Source organism: Microtus ochrogaster, linkage group LG5, assembly GCF_000317375.1.
Source record: "Microtus ochrogaster isolate Prairie Vole_2 linkage group LG5, MicOch1.0, whole genome shotgun sequence".
Classification (NCBI taxonomy): Eukaryota; Metazoa; Chordata; class Mammalia; order Rodentia; family Cricetidae; genus Microtus; species Microtus ochrogaster.
Genome location: NC_022031.1, coordinates 54,867,013 through 54,877,225, shown reverse-complemented (window position 1 = coordinate 54,877,225; position 10,213 = coordinate 54,867,013). Strand labels below are relative to the sequence as shown.

The window sequence follows — 10,213 nt, the reverse complement described above, 5'->3', positions numbered from 1 at the left end:
TAATAGCCAGAACCTGGAAACAACCTAGATGCCCTTCAATGGAAGAATGGATGAAGAAAGTGTGGAATATATACACATTAGAGTACTACTCAGTGGTAAAAAGCAATGACTTTTCGAATTTTGCATGCAAATGAATGGAAATAAAAAACACTATCCTGAGTGAGGTAACCCAGACCCAAAAAGATGAACATGGGATATACTCACTCATAATTGGTGTCTAGCCATAAATAAAGGTTATTGAGTCTATAATTTGTGATCCTAAAGAAGCTAAATAAGAAGGTGAACCCAAAGAAAAACATAGTTATCCTCCTGGCTATAGGAAGTAGACAAAGTTGCCGGGGAAAAAATTGGGATCTTGGGAGTGGGGTGGGATGGAGGTAAGGGGAGATGGGGAGAGAAAACTGAGGTGAGGATGGGAGGCTTTGGAATTAGAAAGAATGGAGAAAAGAATAAATGAAATAAGAAAATCTGTGTGTATATCACACATCTGGATTGCACATCTGGAACGCACATCCGGAATGAACATCTGGACGGCACATCTGGAAAAACCAAACATCTGGGAAGCAAATATGGAAAGAATATCTGGAATGAAACAGCTGGAACACATCTGGGATGAAACAGTTGGAACACATCTGGAATGTGCATCTGGAACACATCTGGGGGCACACATCTCGAATGAAACATCTGGAACACATCTGGGAGTTAAACATGTGGAATAGATCTAGGATGAACATCTGGATCACACATCTGGAATGAACATCTGGGTCGTGCATCTGGGTTGCTCATCTGAAAATTAAAGATCATCGTTAGAGTCAGAAGTTTGAGTATGAGAAAGCATAGCAGAGACTTCTCTAATGTCTGTTCAATCAAGGCCTAAAGAAGGTCTCATCTTCGTGCCAGACAACTTGATAAATGCTGGGACCATAAGAGCAGCAAAATCTCTGTGAGTTCATGCCCACCCTCCACCCTCCAGCTGCTACATGAGATTGAATCAGTCTGAAAGAGAGACAGAGTCAAGCAGTAGTGGCTCACAACTTTAATCCCAGTAGTGGGGAGGTGGGGATGGGAAGGGATATGACTGGGTGGAGAGATGAATAAAAGACGGGAGGAGACAGGAGCTCAGGGTTCAATCTGGGGGTTGGTGGCGGCAGCACTGAGGCTGAGGACTCGTAGACACAGGATACCCCATTCGGTCTGAGGATTTCATAGAGGTAAGAACTAGTGGCTGGCTGCTCTGCTTCTCTGATCTTTCAGTTTTCACCCCTAATATCCAACTCTGGGTTTTTATTATTATAACCAATTAGAAATTGCAATACATCTGGTGTTCACCTTTAGGGCACAAATTAATGAAAAAGCCACTTGCCCGTGGTTTTGCAGTCTGGAACTACATATGGCCAGATGGCCAGATTCTGGACCCCACCAGCTAGATTTTCCTTTCCTATTTTCTACAAGCCCTCTAAATTGATCTAATTTTTCTGTTACGGTCTCTCTGCAGTAAGCTCCACAGGCATGTGGGCTCTTTAGGTGGGTTGTGGCTTTCCTTGGACCCCCTTCTCAGGCTGCTGCCAACTACTAGCTGCCTTGCAACCCTCTCAGCCTTCTACTGATCTATGCAATAGTAGTCAGCCTCACTTCTTAATCGCCATCATCAACAGATTTGGTGAGACATTGGGAATTCTTAAAGGGAGGAGTTAGTTCAAAGAGAGTTTTTTCCCATGTTAAAAAGCAGAAACACAATTCCTACGGAGAGAGTTATGTCTCTGTATATTACTTGGTTAATGGTTTAAAATGGAGAAATTAAATGAAGGGATAATCAGTTTAGCCAGGATTGACATAATATTAAGTACCGTGTTGATAATCATTATTGCCGGTTTGATAATTCTTGGATTAGCTCTTAAAATGTTGTTTGATAAGAGTGCCAAGGCACAGACCTTAGAAAAACTCGTTAAAACAGATCATAAAGATATTTGCATCTAAACAGAGGAATTTAAAGGAGAACTAATTTTAGCATTGCATTATAAGGTCAAAGAGGAGCAGCCTAAGGTCTTCAAACAACCAAGCTTATTATCTGCAGTCACCTTACAGGAACTGCAAAGTGACAGATATCCCAAAGACTGGTTAAGCACTCACTGGAATCCTGTGAGAATATTAGATTTAAAGAGATTCAAGGAAGTGATAGTCTCATATGGCATGCATTCACCTATTGTGAAGCAGATGTTAAACTTGTGGTCAAGTTGTAATAGAATTATCCATCAAGACTGGAGAGATTTGGTTACAGCAGTGTTGGAGCCTGATCCTCAATTACAATGAAGTACCTGGTGGAAAGAGGATACTAAGACATAGGGCTAGAGGTGGGGAAACCTCCTGAGACAAATTTCTGGTAGAGTAAGATTATGCTAATGTACAAAGGCAATATCTATATGATGACCACACCCTAGATTTATGTCATGCAGCAGCTTTGAATGCTTGGGACGGAACTGAAGAAATAAAAAAGAAAATTGAGTCATTTACTAAAGGCAAATAAGGTCCAAATTTAGGACCCATGGATTTCTTACAAAGATTGACTTCAGCAGTAAATAGAATGATGCAACATTCACAAGCTACACAAATAATAATTGAATTTCTGGCTTTTGAAAATGCCAATTCTCAATGAAAAAGGATAATTAGGGCTTTAAAGGCAAGATCATCACCCTTGGATGAATGGATATCAGGTACAACCAATATTGAATCTCATGACCATGATGATGCTTGGATAGGAGAGGTAATTTCCAAAGGTCTGAAGAAAAAAACTGTCAAGTGATTCAATTGTGGTAAACAATGTCCTCTAAACACAGAGAGACGCTGGAACTTTACCTGGTAAGCCACAGCCTCATGGTGATACACAGATTAATGGAGATGAGTTAATTTAAGATATGAGTCAAGCAGAAATACAATTAAGCTATTGGCCAAACAGTATTGCAAATAATATGAGTTTTGTGTTATTATTTCGGGGCTGAGCAGCCGGGAACAAACAAACAGCCTCTTACTATAGGCAGGAAGTTATAAAATTCTAATCTTACAAAAATCTACTATCATCTAAACTATTAAAGATATTTGAGACATGCAATGTAATGCTTAGCCACTTTATAGTGAATTTTTAATGTTCTCAGAACTATGCTCATAGCCATGCTAAGTACAAAAGTAATTCATTTAATGACAAGATTTAGCCTTCTACATGTATTTCCAGGGTAAAGTCTAAAGCAAATAACTGGAGAAAGTAAGGTTTGTTTAAAATCAGGTACACTTAATAGATAATAGTCCTCAGACTCTTCAGCGATTTGCTGGATATGGCATGTAAAAGGTTTATGAAAAGCTTCCCATGAGAGACACAAATGCCAGCTCCTAGAGGTGACCCTATGGTCTCCAAAGAAGCCAAGGGGACACAGACAACACCTGGACTGTGGTACACTAACCACTGGGAGAGGGGAACTGCCCATGTCTCACCCACTGCCAGGGTCCTGCCCAGGGGTTGCCCTACTCCACCTGGCCAACATAGGTCAGTTCCCAAAGTCTGTTCTCTACAGGAAAATCTTTGAGACCTTCTGGGTCTGTCAGCCAAAGGCCAGTGTTGCTCTGTGTGGCAGCTGATGATTAAATATGCTCTCCCATGTGACAGCTGAAGACCTGTGACCTTTGCCCCCAACTAAGCCATGGAGACCATGGGAGCCTAAGATAATCACCAGGTATTGGTAAGTATCTAGTGTTTTAATTCCTATATAGACCATATAGTTTATACTTCCTTCTTTAATTTATTTTTTTCCAATCTCTGATGTGTTGACAACTAGGTGTTGACAGCTGTAGCTTTGTCACCTTAACAACAGCAAGCATACTAGCTCCCCCAGAGCTAGAGCTGCTGTCTCTTCTCATGTAGCCTCACGCCTCACTTTCCTAGGTTTCCTTGCTACCAGGCTCTCAAAGGGATAAATTCCAAGATGCTTTTGACCCCAAATCATTTTTTTTTTTTGGATTCCCAAGCTGTTACCATGACTCAAAGGCAGGAGTCTACTGCTCTTTCTACCATGTGAGTTACAGGACAAATTACAAACCATGGTAATGCTAACATATCTAAAACATTTGTAAACTTAAAAAAAATCACATAAACCTCAGGGAGACATGGTCAAAAAATATTCTAGATGAGTGTGCCTGTCAACTAACATCCTTAGTTTCCCCCCTACTGCCTATTCCTGAGGGTAGGATCCTCTCTCAGACACAGTATCTCTATCTCTTTCTGGTCTTGAACTCCTTTCTCTCAACTACCAGGACCATGAATGAACTTAGAATTTGAAAAATACACCCAAGATAAAAAATGTTTCCCTTACTCTCCTTAACTTTCCCTTCTATCTCCAGCCTATATCTTCCCCAACAAATTTCTAATCAACTGAAAATTGGAAATGCCTGCAATGAGACAGCCCCACGTATTCCGTTGAACATATATCCCCAATGGTTCCAAGATGGTCTGCCTTGCCTAACCCCAGGGGGATGCACATAACCTGGGAAGGTAGTGAAACAGAAGTCCCACAGCCTGTCTTTTGACCATCATTCCAACCTTTCTGATGCCTCCCACCAGACAATGATCCCCAATTTCAGCAGAAAGTAGCTATAGGGGAGATTATTCCACGCCTTTATCATCTACAAAAAGCTGGAATATCAGGTCTCAGACCCAGGACAAATTTCAGTACCTGGGACCCCTTCCCAGGACTTGTCACTCCAACCCCTACTCTAAACGTCCCCCTCACAGGGGCTTCCACTCCCCTTTTCTCAGCCTGATGTCTATATAACCCAGCTATTTTGGCTAGACAGATCTCTTGGTCTCTTAGCCCAGACCACCTCTCTTGGTCGATGACTGTTGTCTTGTTCTGCCTCCCCCTGACTTGACTCCTGGTCCAGTGTTGTCTGCTGGCCCAATTCAGCCCAGGCTTTTCTCTCCACCTGCTTTTTCTCTTCTACTTACAAGAAACATCTTCTTAATAATGAAGTCATGTCCTTTCCTTTCCTTGTGTGCCTTCATTCAGTATGCTTTTGATAGGGAGCTGATTACTGGCATTGAAAACGATAGAAGAAATACGTGAGTCTATGCCTCCACCCCCACCCGACAAATGAGCAAGACTCATCCCTGTACCTCATTCTGTCATTTTCCCACCATCGCCTCTTGTCACTGTCTCACCGAGGAATGGCCCAAAATGACAAAGAAGAGCATGGAAATATGTGGCAGCCAAACGCTTGCTCAGAACAGCAAGGGATGGTTAACACTGGCCTCTTCCAGAGAAAAGTCAGGGAAGTCAAATGATTGCTCACTATCTCCTGGTAAGTTTTATTATTCTTTTCTTCTATAAGAAAAGTGTTTTACATTTCTGTACTTTATCAAAATGTCTACATCAATTTTTAATCTATGTTGTTCATCACCTCCCTTTATTTCCAGAAAGAAGAAAGGAAACGATTTGTCCATAGGTTAATTATTTTGAAAATGAGCAGATTCATAAAAAAACGTTTAATAAAACACCTGAAGTTGTTTCCAAGATAGAGAATTCACATAAATATTATGTGACCTCTAAGGGTTCCCAGCTTGGTATTCCATTGTGTTCACTCTCTCCCCTGTTTCAACCTCTTCTTTCGTTATTTTTCAGAAAAATTGACTAAACCCCCACTTCATACAAGAAACCATTTTGGAAATTAAAATGAAATGCATGAGGGTGTGTTCTTAAGAAGCTTATCATCTATTACCCAAGAAAAACACGTCCACAATGACAGTGATATTACGAATACATTCTGAACGGAGTGCTAAGAAAATCACTTGAGGATTTTATTGTTTGTGTTTGTTTTTGTTTTTTGGAAACAGGGTTTCTCTGTAGCTTTGGAGCCTGTCCTGGAACTAGCTCTTGTAGACCAGACTGGCCTCTAACTCACAGAGATCCGCCTGCCTCTGCCTCCCGAGTGCTGGGATTAAAGGCGTGCACCAACACCAGCCGGCCTGCACTTGAGGATTTTAAAGAGAGTAAATATGAGTTCTCTCCTAGTGAGAAACCAGGGAAAGTTTCATAGAGGGACAGCTGCTTGTCTTGCACATGGAAAGATGAAGATTTCAACCAATAGGAGGGAATAAAATCAGCTACAGCACATAAGGTCTTGGGAAATGAGCAGTGTCCTGGAGAATGCTGAAGGAGCGGTGCAAACTGCACTTTACCGATAAGAATTTTAAAACTAGGAAGTCAGGATGTTTGGTTCATTTGAAACTCGTTACTACAGCCCCTGTACACAAGAGCAGTCTGGAAGAAAGATCTTTCTAGCAAATGGACGTATACCAAAAGAAGCGTGCAGGGTCACCGAGACTGCTCCAGGGTCTTTCTTGTACTGTACACCACAAGACTGAATCTATGCCTTATTTGTAAGTTCACTAATTTAGAAAATACTTTCTGAGCATCCATGATGTTTTGTTTGTCCTATGAACAAGACTTTGATTATAATTTCCTGAGAGCACAGGCATTTCCTGTGGTTTTCTTGGAAGGACCTCCAGAAGTTGCAAAGCCAATAAGCAAGGAAAGTATTTAGTAAATCACAACAGTGATGCATGCCTTTGGGTTTCCCAATGCCTTTGTTTTGTCTGTCTTAGCTGCATTTCTGCTGATAATCTATTAGGGAAGCTCAGGATGTATTCAGAATTCCTAGATGGGGCTATGAATATAGCCAGGAAGCGAGGAGCGAAGACTTGTTTCAGCACGAGCAACGCTAAATCCAATCTCCAGCACCACACACACACACACACACACACACACACACACACACACACACACACACACAAGTCAAATCTGATCCACAAGTTTCCCATACTGTGTCTACAATACTTTATTACTTTGAGGATCAGTATAGAAGCTCCATTCCCTTCGATACCGGGCCTTTGCCTGTGACTGAAAAGCTGAACAATAATTAACATAATGTCATCTTTAAATCTGGGAGTTCTGAGGCGGAGAGTCTAGGCAAGCGTCTGAAGACACACACAGGCTCGGCCTCAGAAGTTTCCTCCTGCAGAACATTAAGACGAGATTACCTTTCACAGGTGAAGACGGATTCTGACACTGTGCCGGTCTCTTGGACGACGATCTTCTCACAGTACAAGCCCTGGGATGTGTCGCTGGCCTCGCAGCGCAACAGCACCCTCTTCAGGTTTCCAAGAGACACTGCTTCTATTTGAAAAGCCTCGACCTGGTGGAGAAAAACCCCAGGGAAATAACTAGAGTCCCGCAAATGATAGATGCTGGCAATGTGAGTGGCCCGAGGCTGTCAGCCGGTGGCCCCAGCGCTTGAAGAGAGAAAACCTTACTGAAGTTAACAGCAAAATGGGCAATAAAGGAAGAAATCATAAGCAAATCGCTATGTACTAAATATATTTCTGGTTGTTTTCTCTTTTCCACTTTATTTTCTGCCTTGGACTTTCAGATTTGAAAGAAAACACAACAAAAGGGCCTCTAGCTGCCCACCCTGAGAGGCGTTTGCTCAGGAAGCAGCTGGCAGCATGTTAAATGTCGACACCTGCAAAGGCGTGGGGGACAATTTGCTTTTCTCTCTTTCCTTTCCCCCATTCTCAGCAATAAACTCCACACACCTTCTCTGTCAATGGAAATCGAGTGTGTCCTGGGGGTCCTGGGGTTCCTTCTGACAGTGTACCCAGTAACCTTAATTCCTAAATAGAATCAATGTATCGCATCCAGAAACCACTGACTTTTTTCTTTTCTTTCTTTCTTCTTCTTCTTCTTTTTTTTTTTTTTTTTTTGAGTTGCAGGACCTGAATGGAAGCCCTGCTGGTTAGAATAACAAAGACTCCTCCCCAAAGGCCATTGTTATGGCCTGCTGGTTTATCTGAGGAAATTTAGTTAAATTTGACAAGCATTCAGAAAAGACAGCTGTCTGTTAGCTACTGTTACTCTACTTCCTGGTTTATTAAAAAAAAAAAATGAATTAAGAATTGCCTGTGTTGCCTTCCAGGGTGAGGCAGACTTAGCTGTGGTCCGGGGTCACTAAATTAAGTATCAACTTAGTCACTGCAATGACATTCCCAAGTCTGAGTTGTTGGCTGGTCCTGGTAGAAACCTTCTCTTGGTTCAGCCTGTCTAACGCTGCCGCTAGTTGAGTAGCTATGAATCCTCCAGTGTGTGCCATAGTAAACCTCTTGCTTTGTCCAGGACACCTTTCAAGGGGATATTCAGTAAAAAGTGTCACATCTGACAGCAGAGCCCCCTGGCTTCTTAACCCTTTTGGCAAGGCTGTGATATGTCATGAATTAAAGGAAAAAAAATTTTTAATGGATAAATTCTGCAATGAACCATTTGTCTCTGATTCTAGACTTTTAATCATGCCTTTAAGCTTTTCCTTTGACTCAATTTTATTTGGCCTGCAACTGTACCTTCTATTCTAGTTCAGCTTCAGTCCACAGTGCACTGGCCCCACTGTAGGAAAGGCCATCTGTGACGGTGAGCTGAAGTCCAGCCATAAAGATGCTTGTAAATTCTTAGCCTGGCACCTTCACTAGATCTCTTGATGTTGTCTGCCTCGGAGCACTGCAAGTGAGCTGGGTATGACGCTGCTCTCGCCATCCGTCAGAAAGTGAGAGTCGGCAGAATCCGGACCTTACACAAAGCCAGCCAACAAATTCAGGGGAAAATGTCACTGAGCACTTGGAGTAAGATTCATGGTGTAATATTTAAGCCTCTTTTTCTGCTATGAATTAGTTCACACGTGAAAGCAAACACTGGGCATGGCATTTGTGGTCTCATCCAATCAGAACTCTTCTTCCTGTTCATCGCAATGGCCATTCTTCTATAACATTCATGAGTAAAAGGCTCAGGTGAGCTTTATTTTTTCTGATGTTTCAGAATTCACAAGTCAAACACACGCGTCTGAGAATAGCACTATCAAACAGTTCAAGATGCCCTTTTCTTAGAAATACATCTTTGTTGTATTTTCTTAGAAATACAACCTTAATCCTACACTTCCAAGCAGTGCCTTCTTCCCAAATACACCCAAAAAGTGTCAGAAATTGAGAGGTTCACAGATATCCATAGAGAACTCCCAGTGCTCAGTTATACAGTTTTGTTTTTTTGTTGTTGTTGTTTGTTTGGTTTTGGTTTTGTTTTTTTGTTTTTTTGTTTTTTTTTTTTGGTTTTTCGAGTCAGGGTTTCTCTGTGGTTTTGGAGCCTGTCCTGGAACTAGCTCTTGTAGACCAGGCTGGTCTCGAACTCACAGAGATCCGCCTGCCTCTGCCTCCCCAGTTATACAGTTTTATATAAGACAAAAGGGTCTAACATGGGGCTTGATTTCATTCCAGTTATCTTAAAGGGAGGCCCCTGCGGCAGTGCATGAAATGAGTTACAAGCCTTGTGGGCTGACCAGGAACAAGGCTGTGAGTGCATTAGGAAGATGTCCATGCATATTCTCCTTCAAATCTTTTTAACTCAGTTTGTTCCTTTTCTCACACTACTAATTCACTGTATTTTCTTTCTTCTATTGTTCACTACACATTTAGCACATCCCATCAGTCTTTTACAAAGAGCCTCAAAAAAAAAAAAAAAAGCTTTGAAGATGAGCAAAGACAAGACCCTTAATGAAGTCAAGTCAGGACACTTGAATTAAAGCTGCTCGAAAGTTCGGCTGAAGACTGCCAAGCACCCTTCACTTTCTAACATTCACGGGGCCACAGCAGAGAGAGCTTGGCATGAACTCACCTGTCCTCTCTGAAAGCGCACAGGCATGTTGGATCTGTGGAGCAGTCGAAGGCCAGAGTCTCCCCTTTCCCCGTAGAGACAGAGGGAGACTTCAGACTCTGTCGCCTCTTGTCTCACCTGCCCAGTGTACACATCAACGTGGTATCTCACCACTGCCAAAGCAATGGGGAGAGAAATCCAGAAGAAATATATTACCTCAGAATTCAAGCAAACAGAGTCTAAATCTACAGGCTCTCAGGCAGTAACTAGAAAAACTTCTGTGACAAATCTGCTGTCTATATTTTTTTTTCCTATTGAAAAACCTTTGACCCTTGGATTTTTATTCTAAATGGACTTTTTTTTTTCAAGTGGAGAAACAAGAAATTCCTCAAAGGGCTGGTATACAAACAGTACAGGAAGGCATTTTGTCATTAGCAGTGACTGGGACCTGCTTTCATAAGTGATGCCTAATGTTGAAATGA

At 41.9% G+C, this 10,213-nt stretch overlaps 1 protein-coding gene across 1 annotated transcript in view; it reads right to left on the bottom strand.

The window, feature by feature from the left end:
- Positions 1 to 10,001, bottom strand: part of LOC106144208 (lipoxygenase homology domain-containing protein 1) — a 25,528-nt gene extending 15,527 nt beyond the window's left edge. Inside the window, exons 1-2 of the mRNA XM_013351841.2 lie at positions 9,753 to 10,001; positions 7,082 to 7,236 (exon numbers count right to left, since the gene is read on the bottom strand). Of these exons, the coding sequence (XP_013207295.1) occupies positions 7,082 to 7,236; positions 9,753 to 9,779 (182 nt within the window). The 5' untranslated portion in view covers positions 9,780 to 10,001. The remainder of the gene's footprint in view (positions 1 to 7,081; positions 7,237 to 9,752) is intronic.
- Between the last annotated feature and the right edge of the window lie 212 nt (positions 10,002 to 10,213).